The 24,582-nt window shown below is 37.1% G+C and overlaps 1 protein-coding gene across 1 annotated transcript in view; it reads left to right on the forward strand.

Moving 5' to 3' along the window:
* The window catches only part of LOC141439486 (protein CEPU-1-like), a 79,504-nt gene that overhangs the window by 43,360 nt on the left and 11,562 nt on the right, over positions 1 to 24,582 (forward strand). The window contains exons 3-5 of the mRNA XM_074103763.1: positions 310 to 491; positions 21,382 to 21,592; positions 23,942 to 24,041. Of these exons, the coding sequence (XP_073959864.1) occupies positions 310 to 491; positions 21,382 to 21,592; positions 23,942 to 24,041 (493 nt within the window). The remainder of the gene's footprint in view (positions 1 to 309; positions 492 to 21,381; positions 21,593 to 23,941; positions 24,042 to 24,582) is intronic.

A 24,582-nucleotide genomic window follows, 5' to 3' on the forward strand; every position in this document is an offset into this window, starting at 1 on the left:
ACCCGCTCCCTTACGATAGCTACGTTAGGCAAGAAATGTGTGTTCATGCAGTTCCTCCACCACTGTAGGAATACACAAAATCACATACCCATCTATCACCACCACCACACTACACTGACGCATTTCGAACTCAACCAAAGCTCATCTTCAGAGCAACACAACCTTGCTACCAGATGTTGGACTAAAATAAGCAAAAAAAAGAAAAGAAAATAATTAATATTTGTGTTTTTTTTATAATACGACTTTTATGTTTATTCCAGACAAAGCTCTCATTTAAATAGTAAACCTAATTCAGCTAATTGTTCGCAGGCATGTCGTCCGGCGGCGGCAGCGACGACGCCGACATGTTCATAACAACGATGGGCTACAACACGACAACGGAAGGCGACGAGCAGCCGCATTTCGACAACGCGACCAAACGGGACTACACCGCGGCTGTCGGACAAGCCGCGTATCTGCACTGTCGCGTTAAAAACTTGGGCGATCGTGCTGTAAGTTCATATTATTCACCTCTAAAGGTCTCCACCGACTGCACCGTATCATACCATGACCGTAATAGGAACGTGTCAGCACGGAATGTAACTCGATACTGACTAACATGTCAACGGCGATACCCATAAGAAGTGTATAGACACCGTTTTTGACGCTCCGTTGGTTAAGGAAAGTGCTAATGGTCATAGTCTCATACTTTTTCAATACAACGAATATGTTTAATAATTATCAAGGATCGGAATTCTCATAGAAAAAATCAAATGTAAAGAGGGGTTGAACATTGTGTTTTATCGACTATTCCAGTTATCGATTTTTCGCATGTTACCGACTTTTAACATTATTCTGTAACATTTGACCCCTTTGATTGATAAGCCACTTGTATCTTAATTAAAATAAATTACGTCACGTCACATTTTACATTTGATGCTGCTTGAGTTGTCATACGTATTATTTTATTAGGTTCCCGTGTTAACGAAAATGTTTAATCGTAAAAGCAAACAAATGGATCAAGTAATATCCTTTCTCTTCATTTTAAATTATTCTCTTACTTCTCTTAGTTTAAATGGTGACAATGTAGAGAAAATAATGAAAATTCTTTGTTACAACAGACAAGATGAAGAAACTATAGTAAATTAGTGCAGATATAGATTTCGATTCTGTTATTTTGAATGAAGGTTAGTTTATCGTCAGTTACACTGTTTAAAATTTCCGTTTCGATTTTTTGTTCAAACAAACACACAGGTCTATTTTTTTTTTGGTAGCATATAGTGTCCCACTGCACGACAAAGGCCTTTCCCATTACAGGTCTAATTTCATTACCTAAAACATATCGTGCTACCTGACAATTAAACATCGACAGTCGATAAAACACAATGGTCAATCCCTCTTGACGTTTCATTTTTGCTATGAAAATTCCACTCCTTGATAATTATCATACCATGATCGTAATTGGAACGTGTCAGACAAAACATATTCGTTGTATTGAAAAGTATGAGACTATGACCATTAGCACTTTCCTTAACCAACGGAGCGTCAAAAACGGTGCCGATACACTTCTTATGGGTATCGCCGTTGACATGTTAGTCAGTGTCGAGTTACATTCCGTGCCTGCACGTTCCTCAATAAATGAATATGTAAATTACCCGTTAAAACAACTCCTTTCAGAGATTTTTAAATAAATAATTTCTCGGATCGGTACGTACTTTTGTAGAACTTGTAAAAAGGGATTTCGTAAAACAAATTGATTTTCTGTTGTATTAAAACCGAATTGGTATTTTGTATTCAATTTCGCAAAATGTTTTTCATCGACGTTAAAATGAGCCCAAACAGGTCTTTAAAATCAACACCGTTAATCCAGAGAGCGATGACGGTCTACAAAGGGAGTAATTGAAGCGATTAATGCGATCGATACTTCAACCAATCCAATACTGTGTTGCTTGATTATCTATTTTGCAACCAGCAATAACGCTTTTTGAGTGTAATAGTGGAGTGGACCATTAGTTGAAAAATCAAAGGCACAGTTGAACTGTGATCCACTATTTTCATGATTTAAATTCGGGCTTTTGTTCCGCGTACCTTGATTTTAGAGAAGCTCGATATTTCGACACAGTTGCATGCGCCATGATCACGAGACGACTGGAGAATTTTGGGTATGCTGGTATAACAGAAAAGTCGGTCAGCAAAATAAATCGGACGTAACCGATCTACCCTCTTCCTAACAAGTTGCCCACTAGTACTGAAACTTGAACTCGCTTTAAAGTCACGGCAAAATACACTCCCAGTATCACTCACTTCTTTTGTATTATCACGAACACGATCAGGTTTCACTAAATTAAGCATTGGTGACCACGTAGATACTTGACAACTTAAAACCATCTACTCGATTAAAGTTACGCAAGTTGTTGTTGTTAAGTTGTTGATGGATGGCGCATGCAACTGTGCCAATAAACAAAGATACGCGGAACAAAACCCGAATTTAAATAATAAAATTAGTAATGACCGCGATAGTCTAAAACATTGTGTGATAAACTATATTTAGCAGCTTCTTAAAGTAATGTCATTAACACATGCAAACATCATCACAGAGCAGAAGAATATAGAGAAGGAGGGGACATTGTCCAACACTGAGATACAATGAATCCATGTGTATACTTACCCCGACATGTTCTCAAATATTCTAACAATCCCAAGCCAGAGATATTCACTCAAATTTGTGTTATAAGACCAGCTTAAAAATTAGATGCCAAGGATGACCTAGCTTTTTACATGTACTCCTGCCATGAAAAAAAATATTATTAGAAAAAGTAGTATTAAATAACACTTTATTTAATACTACTTCTTCTAAGTCTTGATTCTGATATAATCACGTCTAACAAGGCTGTCCCTGGCCATGGGGCTTTAAATTCAAGGTTCGAATCTACTCACAAAATTAAGCAACTTTTGTTTTGTAACATTTCCAAAAAACTTAAATTTGGATCATTTATTGGTCCTCAAAGTTAAATCAGTGTATCGGTCATGGCGGTGTTATCGCTGTCTCTTGGTACGGGGGCCTTGAAATAATTTTTGACATTTATTTGACGTCTCTAAGATAAACATTTATCAATGTGCCGTCAATTTAGTATTGCATCGCATACATTGAAAATTACATTTAATTTCTATGGAAAAAAATAAATTAACAGCGATCATATTTTTAAAAAGTAGCAGAACAAAAGTAACTCAGTTTTGTGAGTACCTAGAATCGAACCCTGGATTTAAAGCGCCATAGTCAGAGACTCCCTGCATAATTATGTATGTCGCATAGACTTCCATAACTATCAGCTATGACCACGACCACACTAAACACTAACTATGTAATCATGTTTCGATAAGTTTGCTAATCCGGTAATACCGTCATAATTATCCAGCAAGTAGATATATCACCGTCAGAAATAATGCGCAACTTTCTAAAGTATAATCGACTAATCGTGGTGAACAAGTTATGATTTATGATGGACAGGCGTTAACACTAAATCACCTGTGTCCCTAAAACTATGTAAATTTGTTGATTACATCCGTAGTAGTTCATACTCCCATCACTAAAACATAGACAACTAGCTTTTTCCCGCGGCTTCGCCCGCGTGGAAATTGGTTATCGCGCGCTGTTCCCTCGGGAACTGTGCACTTTTCCGGACTAAAAAGTAGCCTATGTCACTATGTGGCTCATAAACTATGTCTATGCCAAAAATCACGTCGATCCGTCGCTCCGTTTCGACGTGAAAGACGGACTAACATACAAATATACAAACACACAAACATACAAGACACACACACACGCACAACCATATTTTGTTTGCACAATAGTTAGCTTCAATTGAAATAAACTTTCATCATGTCATACTAAACCGCAAACATATTTCTTCCTGTTCTTCTATTTCCTAGGACATTTCTAGCTAAACAAAAGCTCAAACGCTAGATCCTTATATTTCACGCAACAATTACCCCGTGATCCGCTTACAAGTCATGCTAGCAATTATAGTGTTTCCACAGGGGCATTTAATCTTCACCGTGGTGGGCCACCGCACCGGATCACACGCTTTGCATTAATTATTATACTGTGTACTTTACACCCGTATTCTTATAGTACTGACAGGGACACACCCCTTAATTAAAAAGTAATTAAAATGCTCTCGTTCCCGCTTGGTGTATGATAGATGCTTGATGGCTCATTTTTTAATGAAAGCTAGGGACAATGACACATTATGATATGACTTATACATAGATTTGTTTTTACAAGCTTTTATTTAACGTGCCCTGTTGTTTGGGTTAAATTTTGAAAGTTCACTTGACCCGCTTCCAGTGGTCGGATGAATTGAAATTTAGTACACATAATGAACGTTAAATAACATGCAAGTATAGTCGGCAAAACAAAAAATAATCTTATTTACTTATTGTTTTTAACCAACTTAAAAAAAGGAGGAGGTCATCAATTCGGTAGTATTTTTTTATCATCATTATTATTATTTTTTTTATTTTTTTTTTCATTCTTAGGATCAGGTTTTTATAATAGTTATAAAAAGTAAAATACAGAAAAGTACATACAACATAAAAATATTATAAAAACCTAACCTAGTTTGCCGCCGGTAGCGGGGCAGGGCCCAAGCTACCGGTGGTCAGGGCCGCAGAGTGAGGAACCTCCGGACGATGCGTGCCGTGTCCAGAAGTACCGCCTTCTGTATCTGGCCCTTGATCCAGCCATCTAGCGAGAGTCTCTTAAGATGTTGGTCGAGCCGAGAGAAACGACTATTATTATTAAGTATTATTATTATTTAAGTTTGTTACCTCAGAACTCCGTCATTTGTGAACCGATTAAATTTTTTTTTTTCGTTCGTATAGGAATACCTTCAATTAAGTCCCATAAGCACCGAAGGAAATCGAGGGAACTCTTCAATTATTGTAGGGGCGCCTATGTTAATTTGTATATATTTAGTAGTACGAGTAACTCGGGCATTTGCTTTTGAACATCATCATTTGGTGAAGTGGAACTGATGATGACCACAGTTGACCATCAGAGTTACTACGAGTACTCAATAACTAGTATTTCACGGGTTGAATTTCAATTACTTTAACACAGTTGCTAAGCAATTTATACTCACCGTAATGCATACCTATGGTGAAATGGAACGGGTGGTGATGCACCAGGACTCTTCAATAATGACCGTCTCTGCATCGGAAAAAACAATCTTTCTTAAAAGGTCACCAGCAGTTGACAATAAACTATTGTATCTTAGATTATTTAACCTAAAAAGCGTGAAAAAAAAATTATAACAAAAAATTGAACCAACTGACTACAAAAACCATGAAAATATTTTTTTACCAGTCTGAAGTCAGTGCCTCAGCACGAGCCAGAAGGAGTGATTTAAGCCCAATATATAGTTATAGTATGTAGGAAAGGTAGACGACTATAGGTCCACTCCTGCTGGCTCGTGTTGACGCACCGACTGCAGACTGGTAGAAAATTATTGGTAAAAAAGCCCATGGCTAATTTTATGTGTAAAATAAAAACCTTAACAATAAGAAGCACCGAACCCATATGTCATCATCATCATCAGCCAGTAGAAGTCCACTGCTGAACAAAAGCCTCCTCTTTAGAACTCGACAATGAACGACCACTCGCCACTTGCATCCACCGGTTGCCCACAATTCTCACGATGTCAGTCCATCTAGTGAGAGGACTTTCCTCCCCCAACGGTTATCTGTAAGTCTTTACTTATCGGTTGATTTCCCTGATCTGGAAAAAACCTTTTTTTTCCTAATTTCAATGCATGAAATTCCACCTTCGATGGAATTTTGAACTGCAAACTAGAGAAGGAAAGTCTATGAAAACGTTAAGTTTCACTCTAACCAAGATACTGTAAGAACAATTCGTTGTTCCGCACCAGAGGTTAAGCTATTGATTAATTCAGAAAAACGTGCCCTGGAGCACCTCGTGTCACCTCAAAGATTTATTGTGAGCGCTCCCTTTTTTTACGATTGCGAACACCAATTTAGGTTGCGTAGGAAGCTGATACAATCTCGGCAAAGGAAACTATAGACATCAACTGTGGGTACAGTGATTTCCGTGGCATTTAAATGGTCACGAGAGCGGAATAACAATTGGTAGGTACGTATAAACACAACCAATAACCTAATTTTGGCATTTAAAAAAAACATGATTTTTACTCATTGTAGTAGTATACTAGATAACTTGAACCGGAAGAGAAAGCGTTGGCAGCCCTCCCTCTAGGTGATTAACGACATCGTGAGAGTTGCGGTTAACCGGTGGATACATGTGGCGAGTAGCTTACCTACTTGTGGTTTTCAAATTCTTGGTTTCAATGTTTGCTATCGCACGAAATCCTTTTATGCAAATACAATTCAGTAACTCTCATCATATTTATTAAAGCCAGATAGACTACCATAATCACTTTTAAATTCTTAACCCTCTTATTTATAAAAGTTACAAACCCTTTAGAGCCGTGGTGGCCTAGTGGTTTGACCTATCGCCTCTCAAGCAGAGGGTCGTGGGTTCAAACCCCGGCTCGCACCTCTGAGTTTTTCGAAATTCATGTGCGGAATTACATTTGAAATTTACCACGAGCTATGCGGTGAAGGAAAACATCGTGATGAAACCTGCACAAACCTGCGAAGCAATTCAATGGTGCGTGTGAAGTTCCCAATCCGCACTGGGCCCCCGTGGGAACTATGGCCCAAGCCCTCTTGTTCTGAGAGGAGGCCTGTGCCCAGCAGTGGGACGTATATAGGCTGGGATGATGACAAACCCTTTAAAATAAAAATATTTTATTCAGTCTTTAGCAAGGGCAAACGTTAAAATGACAAGAGGACGGAAGGTTAACAAGCGTTATCATAAAGAGGGGTAACTTTTTTAAATATTTTTGCTATTTTCATCATCATCATATTTCTTGTAGCAATAATTATTGTAAAATCAGTCCAGTCGAATAAAAAAAATATCCTCATAAAGTTTCTTGTTATTTTTCATACAGGAAAGTCAGAAAATTATTTACATACGAGTACGTGCATTGGTGGTACACAGGCGGGAAAAAGTTGCATTAACTAACCTAACTCTTTGGTATCTTGTTAGTGTGTATGTCACATTTTAATTTGCCAGTTTTGCCACTAGCGTAATAATTTTAATACTCAAAGCCGTACTCAACCCATTCGCTATGATATGACAGGTGACATGCCATTTTATTTCCCTACTCTACCCACAGGTTTGTGAAAATATGGAAAAGAGAAAGGGTGCGTTGCAGTTATATAACATGTTGTAGGGTGGAACCACAGACATATTATACGAGAAATAGAAATGTTGTCGTGTAGATATTGTTCAATACATGATTGAACATGAATGCCAGCGTTATTGTTTTTTAATAGAGGCGACATTGTGTGTTCTTGATTATTGTCCGCCTGGCAACACCTTTTTAAGCAACATAAACCATTAAAGTAAATAATGGTTTTTAGTCACGCGTCGTACTTTTGGCTCACGCTTTTTCTCTTATCGTAAGTTCTGTGGATGGAACGAATCAGTATATCCGTATATATTGGTGCGTGAAGTCTTCAGTTCAATCGTTAAGTGCCAGCACATAACATTTTCATGCTTCAGTTCACAGCGCTTATTGTAACGTGGTGCTCCCGTGCTATTTAGTGTGTGTTGTAGAGTGAGGGTTAATCGAAATATGGTTATGGCTATAAGATGTTTCATTTATTTTAACGTTCTCGCTGTTCGTTTAATAACGGTTATTGCCATAAGCTGAAGAGCAAATGAGGAACCTTAATTTAAAGTTCGCGGTGGGGTCGCATTTGATTTTAAAAATAAGAGACTACTAAGACTCGCCTTGAAAAAGTAATGACATCTAAGACTCACACTTAAAAATTGATGTATATGAATTATTTCATGAAAGGTTTAGAATCTTTCATAATAAGAATTCTAGTGGGCTGAAACTTAGACACTAGATCGGCGTAAAAAATCAACTTTCTCTTGTGGCATAACCCTCACTTCGAGGGCAATGTGCTGAGGGTATTGTTGTCTATCCACTAGGTGTCTATGTAGAAAAGGTTGTAATAAAGTAATTAGTAATAAACATACTTATGTATACACCGACAGAAAGCTATTATACCTAGTTTCATGTGTTCCATTCTACTATAACGACTATTTAACATAATTTAAAATAAAGCTTAAAATAAGCTGTCAAAAAACAAAAGTCTGATGTCAACAGTTGACTAATTTAGGAACAAAATTAAATTAAATAAAATGCTATTGCCCAGGATCATCTAAACTCTATTATTACCCCCTTAAGGCCCTTTTCCAGAACAGAACTGTAACGCACAAGCCTACTAGGAGCTTATCCGACTCGCAACACGTTATATCGACTATCAACGCTATTTAGTAAATAATATAACGTTCGACTCTCAATTTATCTATAAGCACATACGTTAATTATTTAATAAGGCTTGCTACAAGCGTTCAACTGCTTGTATCTCTTGATTTAAGGTATCTTAAAGCATTCATCAAGCAATAACGTTTTATGTACGGAAGTTTAAGCAGCCGCCAAAACCCGTGCTGAGCTGAAGTAAACCCGGTTGAATACACACGATACCGCACGCGGTATGTGTAAATACGAACGGCTTATCTCAAAATTAACTCCCCATTTACATATTAATCCCTTAAATACTCCGGATGCTACCGATAATGTTTCTAATACGTTCGCATATAACGATAGATAGGTGCTTGCGAGTTATTACGCTTTTGTTTGAAGGCTTTGGAGCTAAGCTGCAAAAATTATTCGATCGATTTGCATACATTCCAGAGCAGAGATGTATTTACGCTTTGCTCCCTTGTCGCTGTAACTTAGTGTTTGAATTTCCGTGTAAAGTTGTCAGAAGGCATATAGTGACAAGGTACTAATGAAGAATAATGATAATCGTTGACATAAACACATAGGTAAGTACAAAGTAAGTTTAAATGAGCAACCCTTGTGAAAGTTTTCGAAATTTTCAACAATTTTCTAGAGGTGTTTATTGGGACTTATCCAAATACTGAATTCATATTGTGATCATGTATACTTTTACATTTTGTTTTGTAGCTATAAATATCTACTTTCAGCATAGACTAATTAGAGCCATTTCTCAGTCAATATTGCAATCATTCGTGGTACTGCTATGTTTTTGAGAGCGAAAGAATAGAATGTGTTTCCGTTAAAATACATTTAGAACAAGAGGACTTGGCAGTTACAGTTTTCTTGTTTTATCCATTTACGAGTATTCTTTTGTTGCAAAAGAGTCCTGAACGAAAATTGTTCGCTAACATTAAAAACATGAAACGCTCGTGCTGTTGCACTGACGGTGTTTTTTCTTGGTTTTAACACACCTTTAGGCAATAAAACCGGTTATCTATTTGCCATTCCAGTGAAGACACTTATTTTAGTACTTGGGGTATTTATTGACAGCGAGAAAATTTACATGATTGTCCATCGGACAAGAATACGGTCCACAATGGTAAAACCGCTACGCTTGAGTGCTCTTGAGAGTTTCCTCATAAATATGCAATATTTTTCTACAGGCTTTAAATTGCAAGGCGCGTCAATAACGTCAACATTATATTGCGAAGAATACAGAGTAAAAGTCTGACGAGACGTAAAATAAAGTCAATCGGAAAAGTTGGAAATTATGAAAAGAAGAATTAAGTATGTCTTTGATGTCTTTTTTTATTTACGACATTGATGGATTCATTGATAACTTCCAAAACGTTAATGTTTCATTTTATGAATTCAGGACCGTCTTCAAACCAAATTTCTTTTCAAAAGATTAAACGAATGAATGAAGCAAGGATATCCTCAATATTTGTTTTCATGGGAAAAATCTATTGAGCGTAAGTTTCCTTTCGAAGGATATAATATCCTTACGAGGAAAATAGACGGTTAATAACATCAAAACATTCCCACGCTACGAAGGCCACATTAGCTTCGACAAGTGATTCCATGTAGTGTCACAAAACATTCGGGTAAGCACATTGTGTTGGTAAAACTTTGTTTAGAAACGAAGTAATGGTATTATAATAGCTTGGCTGTTCCATAAACAATTTGAGAAAAGTTGGCCGCCCGACAACACATAACTTCCAGACAAACCATAAAAATGTGTAAACGCGGCAAAGTCTATTTGTTGGCATCACGCAACGTTAAACACATCGCGCCGATCGCATACATTGTGGTGAACGGCAATACATCGTGCGAGACCGACATTCAAATGTAATGTATTAAAAATGATAAATATTCACAATTGACCTGGATAATATGTTTGTCTCACGAACATAAATGTAATACGAGATACTTAATGCGGAATACTAAATCGTATGATCAGACGCGTAAATATTTGTTTTTTTTTTCAATGCCGGAATCGAAGAAAAACAGGGATTGATCTGTCGTGCCGCAGCTTCGTACGATTCATCGCCCTATTTATGATGTCACATTATATATGTATACCTACTTAATGCGGAATATCTTACGTATTTAATAAAGTATAATTAGTTACGAATTAATTTGCGAACAAAAAAAACACAAATATAACAAGGTACCTACCCTATTCTATATTACTTAATTAGTCCTCTAGGCTGGCAACGCATCTACGCATCCTCTGATGTACTGGGTGTTTATGGATGGTATTACTCACTCATCAGGCGCTATGGTGCTTAATTTGACAAATAAGATAGAATATAAATTAAATTATTCAAATTTTCTACTGGATGTCAGATACCACTGGATATCTACCAAACTGCCTTCAAACTGGTGTCAAACAGCACATAATTACCACATCTATTTATAACTTAAAAAACTTTTTGAACCTCATAACTAGCAACCACTAACGGATAATCACAGCCCGAAACTAGCAGCGTATCTGTCTTTTTTAAAAACAAACGTCCGTCGAAACCGTCGATGGTCACCCGGTGCCTTCCATACCGCTTATTGGCAGCGCGGATGAGCTCTTTGTACATAGGATTTGATTTTCCGAACGACTCTGAGTAAGTACTGTACTGTAGGAAATGTCGCGTGAGCCGGAGTACCGAGCCCGGGATATAAAGCAAAGAGAATTGGGTCGAGGCCCGTACATTTTGGAACAAAGCCAGCTCTAGCCGCGGCGATTTTGTTTTATTTTATAACTTAAATATTGCCTGACGCTGCTTCCTCGGTTAATGATGGTGTTGTTCTGTTCGAGACGATTGCAGATCTATTATTGATTATTGTGATTTAAAGACCAATAATTGACTGAACCGGGCGTTATTTAACTTTTGCGTAGGTACATATCTCTGAACTGGACGCAAAGCACTTGCGCTTCAGATTGTACAGTGCTTAACTTAATAGTTTTAATTCAATTATAAACCACAGTCATGATGAACACGTGATGTTCAATAAAGAGTCATTGTATTTAATTCTTTAAGTAAAAACAACAAGATTATCTACAAAAAGCTAAGAGGGTCGCAATTTTAATTGTCAATTTTAGTAATATTCTTCAACTTAAACAAACCTAACTTGAATTCAGACGACCGTCTTCAAATTTAGGGTGATAAGATTGGGAAATTATATTAAGCAAGCTTGGTCCATCTTAGGCTACTTCTTCGTTTACCGTCAGACATACGTAGTTGTCGACAAACGTAGCCTATTTTGCACATAATTATAAACATTTAAAACACCAATACAGCATTTAAACAAATAAGAAATAGACAACTAAATATTGAATGCGCAAGGAGTATTAATTCAAACAAAACATCGTTTTTTTCAATAAGTACTGTACTCGTATCTTTCTCTATGGAGTTAATTATCTCATTGCCTCGACTAAAATTTCGACGACACCAGGGGGCTACTAAGAAAATCAAAAATCGAAGTTTGTATCGTTCCGTCGGGTCCCTCTCACTCTCGCATTAAATAATGTAAGCGTCAGCAGGACGACAAGAAACGAAGTTCGAATTTTGCACTTCGTATAGGGCCAGCAAACGCAGTCTTACATTTCAATTCCGATTCAGACTTGATATAGGTACGAGAACCGAATTATTGCATTGTCCCAAATAGAATACCATCGTATAATATTACAAAATGAAATAATACTAGCTCCTCTCTGTTATTCAAGACGTCGCAGTCAAATTTTGATTAGATAATAAAATTCGCTCCTGAGAATCATCCAGTACAGAGGGATTGGACAGTCTCAACCCTGATTATCTCCGTTCAGGAGCTATTCGGTCTCGCGATAGACAAAAAAATGTAGAGATCAATCTTCAGAACTAAACAGACCGACAATGAATAAGCATTAGAATTCCGACAGCGAGTCTGGCGTGTTATTTCACATTTTAACCCTACCTTTGCAGAATAATAACGTCGGTTTGTTGGTTTTTATCTAGATATTAAAATTAACTATAAAGACTGTGTAAATTTGAAAAATGCACTGCATGCATCCTCTCAAAGGTTGACTGGTAGAGATCCGTTGAAGTGATAAGTGCGCCTTTGTACAAGTATCACACAGTTTGTCAATTTTATTTTGTTTATTTTGTACAATAAAGAATTTACATACATACATAAATCCTAAACGCGCCTGTGACACCCCTCGTGTTGGCAGGTGTCCATGGGCGGCGGTGATTACTTCTTATCAGGTGAGACTCATGCTTGTTTTCCCCCTCTTATGCCTATAAAAACAATATGTAAGAAACGTGTAATAATGTAAGAAACGGTGAATCATTAAAAGCTCTTATGTAAACATTAAAATGGCGATGAACCATAATTGTATACACGTGCTGATAAGAAACCCTAGAGAGCAATGACACAGAAATACGTTATTTTCCGAGTCGAACAATGCTTTATAAGATAAGTATAAGGACACGACACGAGATTAGGTAAGTAAACATGAGAATGTAAATCTAATTTGGAATGGAATGTGAATCGTGAATTTCTCATGAGACAAATTATATCAACCTCATCGGCGTTGTATGAATTCCGTCTACGACCCTGACAGTAATAAATATCATTATAGGGTTCCACCCTCAAGGGTAAACCCATTAAACTGATCCAATGGAACAAATTATTTTCCTATTAAAACGTTATTAATTTGTTTAATCCTTTCGGATCGTCCTAAACTAATAGATTAGTACCTATATACCACAACCACCATACCATACCATACCATATTTATAACAACGTTTATGAGACAGCATATAAAGTTATTTTTAAATCTAAAGCTTCTGAAATAATAAAATAATGCGTACCTACGCTATCGCCCTAGGGTTGCGTATTGTCTTTTGTAACAGACAATATGCAAGGAAACGTAAAACTTATTAATAGTCGCCGTGTCATATTACTTCATATACCTACCGGGTGTGGCGTGTAATATGAGCAAATAATTAAAACATAGATTATACTCCTAACTGAACAACATTAGCTCAGCGACTTTAAAAAAATAGTTTTTTTAATTTTTATTACAGTTTTAAGTTTATTCGAAGAAGCAATGTAAAGCAAAATGTTTGATGTTTGTAGCGTGACAGGCGACGTCAGTTGTATTCTAGTGGCGTACATTGATAGCAGTATTTAAGAGAAGTCTGTCCGCACGGCCGGCAGGGAAACTTCTCTTAAATTGTATGGAAAAGGAAAATTCAAAGACTCCATTATTTTTAAAAGTCGCTGAACTAATGTTGTTTAGTTTGACGAGGACGATCTATGTTTTAATTTTTTGCTCGTATTACAGACCACATCCGGTATATATGACTTATCGGGAGTCTCTGTCTAATTGTCAATTTATAACATCCACGTTTTCATTTGCATAATTCTTCCAATTGCAAAATTCTTCCACAACTCAGTTTATCAATCAACAAATACATTTGAACAAATAAAAATATTGAAACTTTTTTTAATTAAAGGTTTCTAGAAAAATTAATAGGCGTACCTACCTAGGGCAAGTTTGCCAAACTGGTCCAAAGTATCTGTTCTAAAAAAAAAGGTCGCCATATTAGTGTAAACACGTCAAAGATAGTTTACCCGTGACCAAGTCAACACGTCCGCTGCCGAAGCGGATTAAGCGAACGGACAAAGTGTAAGTAGCGGTCAGATGAGAGTTTTACAAAATACGTAAGCTCACCCACTGTTACTTTGTTCTTTTGACATGCAAAACCATATAAAAGCCCCCGAGTCAGTCACAGCTTTTAAAATATTCCTTTGGGTCGTGCGTGACACTGTTTTATGACTAAACTTTTTTTTGGTCAAACAGCCCTTTCAGTGGGCCTTTGTGTGAATAGGCCTGTAATTGAAGTTTTAATTGAGCATAAAAACACTGGCAGTCACTAGCTTGTATAGGTGGAGTCATTCACGATGACGCGTGCCGTGGTTCTTATTACAATGTCATTTATGTCTAATTTTGACAAAATCACGCGTCTTCGTGGATGGCACTAGGTATAACTACTACTAACCATTTAATTTTGTTAATTCAGCGAGCCAATAAGCTAATTATCCACTTAAGGTACGGTAATTAGAGATTTCATCATCATCATATCAGCCGTAGGACGTCCACTGATGGACATAGGCCTCCCCCAATGAGAGATTTATCGCTACATAATTTTACCAAAAAGTGTTCCATCTAACTCTTGCCACAGTGATCGGCGGTATAGGACTAAACATGTAACAAACCGTCATGACGACTTTCTTGGGAAAGTAAGCGTGATCGTTTCCCCTTCCTTTCCACAAAATAAACTATATAAAAACTAAAATCACTTAAAGCAACAAAACCAACCGTATTACTTTTAGTTCATTGATATGGACCTCCGCAAAGTAACAGTAACGCCTGATTCAATAAATTAACAAAACTATTCTTATAACTATTCTTTATTTAAAACCATAAATACAGTACAACAAGAATATACATAAAACCAGCTAAGAGCGTGTCGGACACGCCCAATATGGGGTTCCGTAGCACATTAAAGTTGAATACAAAAAAATCGAAAAGTCAATATTTATTACTCCACACTAAAGGGTTAGTCGCGAAAAAAAAATCACCCCCACTTTACGACTACGGTAGGTAAGTACCCGTAAGACACCCGAAAAAAAATTTTTTTATCACTGTCGGCTTGTTGATATGTATATTTACGCCAAATTACCTATAGCTTTCTACTATTAACGGTTTCTGAGCTTAGCCGCGGACGGACAGACAGACAGACAGACGGACAGACATGGCGAAACTATTAGGATCCCTAGTTGACTACGGAACCCTAAAAAGTACAAATATTACAGAACTATAAATTTGAGAAACACTGTTTTATTTAATTGTAGCGTGTCCTTACCTAATTATTAATTATTACAAGCAGATACATTAAATTCCATATCTTTTTATTCAATCGAATACCTTCCTCGATACTATCGATAATTCCACCTATCATTAAAATAATTGTTTGAAATAACGGGCAATTTGAACAAAATTATGACTTTAACGGTATAAACGCCTTTTAAATACTGTTAAAGGGGAGTGGGGTTCCACTCGGCTAAGCCAGGGGCGCTACTACGAAATTCGAAAATCAAAGTTCGTATCGTACCGTCTTTCTCACTCTCGTATTAAATAACTAGCTTTTGCCCGCGGCTCCGCCTGCGTAGTATTCGGTTATCGCGCGCTATTCCCTCGGGAAATGCACAGATTTTTCCGGGATAAAAAGTACCTAGCCTATGTCACTCTCGGGCCCATAAACTATCTCTATGCCAAAAATCACGTCGATCCGTCGCTCCGTTACGGCGTGAAAGACGGACAAACGCACAAACATACAAACACACTTTCGCATTTATAATATTATAAGTATAAGTATTAGTATGGATATTGCGTCAGCGGGACGGCAAGATACCAAGTTCGAATTTTGCACTTCGTGGTATAGGGCCAGAGGTTCTAGAACGAAATTCGAAAATCGAAGTTCATATTGTACCGTCCCGCTGACGCTAACACTATTTAATACGAGATCGAGAGGGATAGAACGATACGAACTTCAATTTTAGAATTTCGTAGTATAACCCTTCTGGCCTATCTCTGCGCGGCATGTAATTGAAGACTGGGAACTCTGGTGCACATAGATACGGCCGACCGCTCTTGCTGCCAGAACTAAACAAGTTTAGTAAAGATACAGTAGGCCTTACTTGAAAGTAATATGCAGCCAAGTGTGACCCAAATTAACACATACTTAAACTGAATCTAAAATCTAAATCCATAGTAATCCGGTCCCGCGAGCCCCTCTAATCCGGCCCGCGGAAAGAAAGCGAGAGAGTTTTATAAGACCCACCACTGACGATAATTGGTCATAATCATAGATAGCCACTCATGAACATAATCAACACCAAGTGCGTTCCTTATGCGTTACTCGTATCTAGATACCTCTGAAGACTAAAGTCTACTTAACTAATGTATTACCCCCATGACCAGCCAAAGTCTTGGCCCGCACGAATTTACATTAAGTGCAGTGTGGGCCTTGAGTCAAAAAGTTTGAAGACCCCTGGTTTATGGTGACGCGCAGGGTCTAAATTTGGCGTAGACAAGATAAATTTTGCGATGTCCTATGATGGCGGCACACCAAATTTTGGCGCAAGAAATTTTCGAAGCATGCGAGGCCCCCTAGAAAACAATCTTAAAAGTCTTAAAAGGGAACTAATTTTCATCAATTGTACTTGTATTGTATCAGCCATAACATAGGTACATACTATGAAAATATGAATTATCTAACTATTGCAGTTTAAAAGATACAGTAATAAGGCTCGTTGGCATTCTTTAGATATGGAAACATACAAAAAATGGATAAAAAAAAACTTATTTAGTACGGTTCATTTCACATACACCTACTACTTAAAAGTCTCTTTGCAATTCAAAATAATATATTATTATCTTGTATCTTAATATCATGATTGAACATTACTTTACTTAGTAGTGAAATGAATACAATATTTAGGCCAACATCCCACTGGAAATGTCATCTTCACATCGACATTGGCCGCTGTAAACTGCATGTTATAAACCACCAAAAGGGAATTAGTCGAGCGTGTGGAACAAGTGCCACTTTCAGTAACTTTATGACACTCTGCATCTAGCTTCGAGCAGTCACATGGCCATACCGACGTTTCAGCCAAGTTTATGGCGTGAAACATATTAAAGTGCCAATAAAGAATGCTGTAACTGCGATTGCGACGTTGGCAAATGTCGTTTCATTAGTTTGTAGTTAGGTCACGGTCGAAGTTTTTTATTTAAGCTGTGGATAGCGTGATAGCGGTAGACTAGTTAACATGTGGCGAGAAAAACAAAAGGCACTTATTCCGCTGGCAGTGGATGAATTATTTTAATTGATTGATAGTTTGATGAATATTAATTGAATTTATTAAAACGCTCAGAAAGTTACAAGTATGCAAATTTGCTTTTGCCGGCGACTTAGCCAAGAATTCGTTTATCGGTATCCCGTGGGAATCGTGCATTTTTTTAGGATATAAACTATTCTATTTATGACCTTTTGCGGATTTCAAACTATCTCCATACAGAAATTTAATTTAAATGAGTTCAACGGCTTAAGAGTGAAGACAGACAAACAGAATTAATTTCGCATTTATAACATTAGTACCTGCGGACACTACGTCAAACATTCCAGAAAACTAGCTTTACTACTAGACTTTTAAATAACATACATTTCCCTATCCCTGGACATGTTTCGATATTTCATACGCTCAAGAAAGACAAAAATAATAAAGGTGTAAATTTATATTACTGCTCTTTTTATGTCGGAGCTTAAAAAGTAACTGTTGTCACAACTCCGTGCCTCCTTTTTAAGCTCCCTATATGAAAGCACTTACTGAACTGAGCAACGTTATTTTAGTTGACTCGTATTATTATAGGTGTTCATGGCAATAATATTTGAACTTTCCATATATCTTAAATAACTATTTCATTTTTTCGTACTTGGTCCAGTTTATGCCGCGTACGTTTGGGTCAAGTACGATACGGGTATGGAGTAGTTCGTGATTTTTGACGATTTTCTTTGACGTTTCTTTTCATTATTTGTGGTTTGATTAATTTGTTATTCTATTTAATTTGACATATTTGTTTTATTTAGTCAGGATTTATCTTTAGTTTCATTTCTATATTTACATTTTTATATTAAACTAGCTTTTGCCCGCGACTTCGTCCGCGTGTACTTTAGTTATCAGGCATATGATTTTATTAACCCCCGTTATAATTGTGACATTTGTATCTGTGTGCATAGCGAAGTACTGCCGTAAACGATAGGTAACAGTTTAATAAAGTACTTCGCTATAAACAACATCTTTACCACTTTTGAAGCTAGTTTGAAGTTTTATGCAAAGCACGAGAGTAAATTAACTATCTCGTGTGCTTCCGGCGAGAACCGAATCTTACTCTAGAACCCGAAGTAGGTATATATATAGATTCGAAATTGCATTATACATAATATTTTGTAAATTAGGTAAATGATAAATAAGAACGGATAATCACACAAAAATTACGCTCATATTAATATTATTGATTTTATTATGCACAACCCGATGAGTAATTTTTAAGTTAGGTACCTACTGCATAATAATTTGCAAATTTATTTCACACATCATTTTAAATATCAATTTAATTTCCCTATTTTAGTTGTACATTTTTAATGAAAAACCCCCTCCCCTATTGAAGTCGCCAACACCATACGGATCATTTTAAATTGTGACCAGCCATATTTTTAGTCTAGAAATAAAGAAGTATCATAAAAACTCCCCCCTAATAAATCGAAAGCTACTTTTTCTTTCTTTATCTTTGCCTACGCAGATCATTTTTATTTTTAATCAGGACCCTGTAAGTATACCAATTTTCATACTTCTAAGCCCAGAAATGAGAAAAAACCATACAATCTTTACCCCCCATTTTACCCTTTCAGGGGGAACTTTATCTATTTCACTAAAATACACACATAATTTTTAATTGTAATCAAGAACTTATACACCTATTTTCATACTTCTAAGTCCAGAAATGAGAAAATTTCCATACAAACTTTACCCCCTATTTCACCCCCTTAGGGGGAATTTTATCTATTTCACCAAAACAGATAATTTTCAATTGTAATCGAGAACTTATACACTATTTTCATACTTCTAAGTCCAGAAATGAGAAAATTCCACATAAACCACCCCCTCTCCATTTTACCCCTTTAGGGGGGAATTGTATCCATTTCAACTACACAGATAAGTTTTGATTGTAATCGAGAACTTATATACCTATTTTCATACTTCTAAATCCATAAATGAAAAAATTTCAATACAAACTTTACCCCCTATTTCACCCCCTTAGGGGATGAATTTCTAAAAATCCTTTCTTAGTGCTTACTTACATCATAAAAAGAACCCCTGTACCAAATTTCAAGTTTCTATGCCCAACGGTTTTGGCTGTGCGTTGATCTATAAGTCAGTCAGTCAGTCAGTCAGTCAGTCAGTTTCTTCTTTTATATATATAGATAACAAACCTAACCACCTCATTCTACATTATTGTACAAACTTGCAAACAGAAATAACAAAAGAATTTTTTTTTATGTATAGATGAACTAACCTTTACCCGTGTTACCCGCGGCATTCTAAACCATAGGTCTAGCAATTGAATTGAAATACCGGGATTTCACCAAATTTCACTCGTAATTTATATAAACGTTGCAAAAGAATCCCCCGACGATTCATCATCATCATCGTCATATCAGCCTTAGGATTTTGGGATTTTATCCCGATCCCGTGGGAATTTTGGAATAACAATAGCCTAAGTGTTATTCCAGACTTCCACCTAGCTACATACCAAATTTTGTCCAAAATCCTGGAATGCTCCGAAAAAAAAAAGACATCGTGAATTTAATTTGCAATAAAAACGCGCCAAATTTCTCATTCTAGCGTTAACGCACTGTTACTTTTTTTTAAATATATAGAAATTGAGTTTACTTAAATTTTTCTAATTTTCTTATGGATGAAGTCGGTAAAGTCATTCTCGAGTTATGGCGTGACGTGGGCGTGACCAAGGGAGATAAGAATTCTTTTTTTTTTATAATATGTAGGTACGATTATGTCTAGATGGTCCCGAAATTAGATTTCAACTTACTTTTAAATATTTTATTAAATAATTCTGCTAGGCACGCCGGGCCGGATCAAAGTCAGACTAAATACATTAGTTGATAGAGCTAAAAAAATCAAATAAAGCAAAGTCAAACTATATTTTAGAATCAAAAGACTTTCAAACATTTTGCTAATTGAATTTCAACTTCGGTGTACAGTCTTCTTCGACAGTATTTTGGTGATTTTAATATTAGTAGATAGTCGTATTTTTTTCTTATCACACTTGCTCGTAAACTGTGTCGAAACATGCAGGCCAGCTTGGTTGCAACCCCCTGTACATATAAGGCTAGCTTTTATACATGGCGTTATGAGCTGTTGCGCGTACTGCGGTTGGCGCGCAGCTGCAGGGCTACCATACGAAACTCCAAACTCGAAGTTCGTATCGTACCGTCCCTCTCGCTCTCGTATTAAACAGAATAAGTGTCAGAGGGACCGCACGACACGAACTTCGAGTTTCGAGTTTCGTTGTAGCCCTGCTGGACCACAAGCAGCACCACGACACGCACAACATGCACAACAAGCAGCTGAGGCACTCGCTGCTCTCGACCTCAGCCAGCGGTATTGGCAATTTTTGGAAAAATAATATTTATTCTTTTACAAATATACAATTTTACTCGCAAAATGTAATGAAAAACATTTTATGTCGCACGGGCGGTACTGTAATTATGAACATCGACTGATTAAGTCCCTCTGATTAAATCATTAAATCTCTTCGACTTCGCGCTTCTAATAGACCCTCGTTCGTTATTCCTTATTTACCGCCCTCAATACACAATGTACTATTCTAGCTGTCTTAACTTGTAATTGTTTATTGCCCGAGCAGTGAATACAAGAATATAGAAATATTTAATTGAATTTCTACGCTTATAGCATTAAACAAACAAGAAATACCTAAGTGAAAATGTATAAGTACTTGTGGACGCTTTTTTTTTCATCTCAATTAATAGGTTTGTTTTAAGCGCGCAGTAAAAAACAAAATTGAACATTTTTGCAGACCACACGTGCATTAATACTTTAAAGCAATATCCCCTAAAATGTAAACTATTTCTGTCATTGACAAGTTCGTACGTGACACTCGATAGAACCCGTCTCAGGGAGCCTCTGCTGCTTTTACCAAGTTTTTTTTTTGATAGGTGCGGCAAATGCTACTGCATTAAATTTCTATTGAGTGTTACATACGAACTTGTCAAGGTCACATATCATATATTACCATCAACCTCATTGTTATCAGGTATCCTGGATACGCAAGCGCGACCTCCACATCCTGACAGTGGGAGTGCACACATACAGCAGCGACGCGCGGTTCGCGGCGCTCCACACAGATGGCACTGACGAGTGGACGCTGCGGGTTGCGCCGGCGCAGTCCCGCGACTCCGGCGGCTACGAATGCCAAGTGTCCACAGAGCCGAAGATCAGCTTGTCGTTTAGGCTGTCAGTTGTCGGTAAGTATGGCGGCAAGTAAACTAAGGAATGTTGTTTTTTTTTTAATTTCGTTGTGCACTAGCATGGGCTAAAGTCCATAGAGGCAAGGTGAATATCGCACTACCAAACCTGGTCACTGAGCTACAACTTTTGCCTAATCTCTAGTTACCATCAGGGGAGATACCTATATCTAGGTACAAACTTTTCATATAGGTATAAATTGCGAATATCCAACAAAACAGAATGTTTTTAAAATCAATCCTTTGCATTTTTCGCAAAAAATATTTCCCCGTGTTTTTAAGCGCAGTTGCAGCTGTATCCATACAAAGTCGTCAATTTCCTTTGTTATTCGTTAGGCATATATTCGTTACTTTGCTGTAAGTGTACGGAAGGATATTGGATTTCTTTTGTATATCGGCACGCCACCCTCATAACATTTATGCCTGGGATTGCAGCGGAAACACATTTTTCACTTCGTTGTTTGTCACGATGGAAAACCGGGAAAACTAAGTTTTGGTTTATTTTTCTACCGCTTCTTACAAAGAAATGAGATGAATAGAAGCAGTTATTTGTCAAAAAAGTTACGTTTTATTCAGACGGTGGTGCGGTTGCATAATGGAAATTTATTTAGCATAGTACTTTTAAATATAATATTTCTGAGCTAGATCCCACTAAACAGTAAAATTATATTAACGTAAAACATTATTCGCTCTGAAGCGATAAGGCCGCCTATTGCTTACCTCAGAAAGTCTCTGTGTACCTATATACCTGTTTTCTGTTGCTATGTGTTGGTGTGCAATAAAGAGTTATTATATTGTATTGTATTATTGTTTAGGTAAGAATACTCTGTTGATCTTAGAAAGACTCCAGTAGATACGAAACTAGTTAAGATTTGTTAGTTTTTCTAACGTAGGCGTAGGTAATAATTATCACAAGAAAAATAAGTTTTTGGTGAAAAAAAACAAATTTTTACAGCCTTTTTTGCAGACTGTACTTTTTGTTGACTATACGTGCATTGTCATCTTAACTACATTCCCGTACCAAATTTCAAGTCGATGCTATAAATCGTTGAAGAGTTCCGCCCTGCAGACGCGATCCTGACTGGACCACCAGGATGTTACTACTAGATTATTGCATTGTCACCAGATTTACATAAGTAGGCCAAATTTCAATTCAATCTGATCTCAGGAACTGGATCAAATTCAACTTGCAAGATTTGACCCGCACATACATAGATATTCATACATAAGAGTACATACCTACATTAAACATACATTGCAAGTTAAATAAAAGCTTTTTAAATTATCATCATTTAAAATCTTGGGAGTTCACTGCGCAAACGTTCATGTAATCAAAATATCTAAAATATCAAAGTTGCTTCAAACTGCGTGCTCAATAGCTAATGAGTTCTCGAGCTAGATATTAATGAATCTCTTAATGCTAAAGCCGAATGGCAGAAAAAACTTGTGAAAAAGTGCTCGCAGCGTGCTGAATACTTAAGTACACTTTTAGTTCTAACGGGGGATATATTAGCATTCGCGTCTTATACTTTTAAGAACTGAGAGATTTCCTTTATCTTTATTTATTCGAATTTATGAACTAGTCTACAGATATATATATTATTATAGCACAGGAAAAATAGGATTTGGGTATGGTCAATGAGACCTACACTCGCCTAGTTTGTAAAATTTTCATTTTTTAAACGTTGGCCCCTGCCCATACCCCCTGGGAGGGAGTAGGATGCCTAAATTTTGGTAGGACTCGGCAGATCCTCATTCCTAGTGCCAAGATAAAAGTTATAAACAAAGTTTCATTGATGTACATGTTTTGCCGCCAAGCCGTCGTATTATGTCCTACTTTACCTGTGCTAATAAATCAATATCATCATCATCATCACTATCGGATATAACTGCGGTCGCCAACCCGCCTGCCAAGCGTGGCGACTAAGGCATTTTCCCCCCAAGCTACAAACATTATTCAACGGACTTTAATTCTAAACGTAATCAGACAATGCCACACTCTCATCATGATACACTTAGGACATCGGTCAATGTATGGAATTTCATGGAACACAATTTAAAAATGCAGTTTTTTTTTTAATTATCTCGTTTTAGTGTGAAACTGCAGACATAAACTATAGATGAATATAAGCTGGCGTAAAATTGTCCATGTAGCGGCAGACAATGATAAGGGGTTCACACTTTTTACGTTTTCTGGAAGGATGAGCAGAAATTATCTGGCTCCATTTCAAACTCATTCCATTGCTTTTCGCCGGCTAAAAAGTAAAACTCGAACAGATAAAAACGAACATCCGTTAGACGTGAGCGTTATCGTTCTGGACTTTTAAATAGCTGTGTATTTTGTTGCAGTATCGAAGGCAGAAATACTCTCGGGGCCTGAGCTGTTTGTACGTGCCGGCTCAGATATCAACCTGACGTGCATCGCCAGGCATGCGCCCGACCCGCCTAGGTAACCATTACGAACTTTTTAGAACTCCACTGTAATTGAAAAAGATGAGGTTGTATGCTCCATTACCACCTCCATAAGCAGGAGTTTCATTAGCAACACAACATGGGATTTCTTCAATTTTTTACGGGTAACGACAAGACACGAATTTAGAATATAAAGGCCCAGACACTGTTGCCAATTTGCCTATGCTCTATTTCTTTTCACTCTGCATATTATGCCCGCACTGTGAATGTTGGCTTAATGGCGGCCAACACGTGCGATGAAAATACGTGGTGTTCACTTTAAAGATCTTTGCACTCTCTACTTAAATTACGCGACGTTTCGACAAATTCGACGTGATGACGCCTGTCACTTACTGACAACACATTCGCTGCAAGTGCGTAACATTTTGGCGTGATTACCGGCGGAACTTTAGACGTATCTTCGAGTTTAGTGAGTGTGCTCATATAGATACTAATATGTAATCGTGGACCAACATGTTTGGCGGAAATTAAAGTAGAATAAAACCCACATGGCACATATTACTACGTCGCTAAGTTGG

The sequence above is a fragment of the Choristoneura fumiferana genome, chromosome 21 (genome assembly GCF_025370935.1).
Source record: "Choristoneura fumiferana chromosome 21, NRCan_CFum_1, whole genome shotgun sequence".
NCBI lineage: Eukaryota > Metazoa > Arthropoda > Insecta > Lepidoptera > Tortricidae > Choristoneura > Choristoneura fumiferana.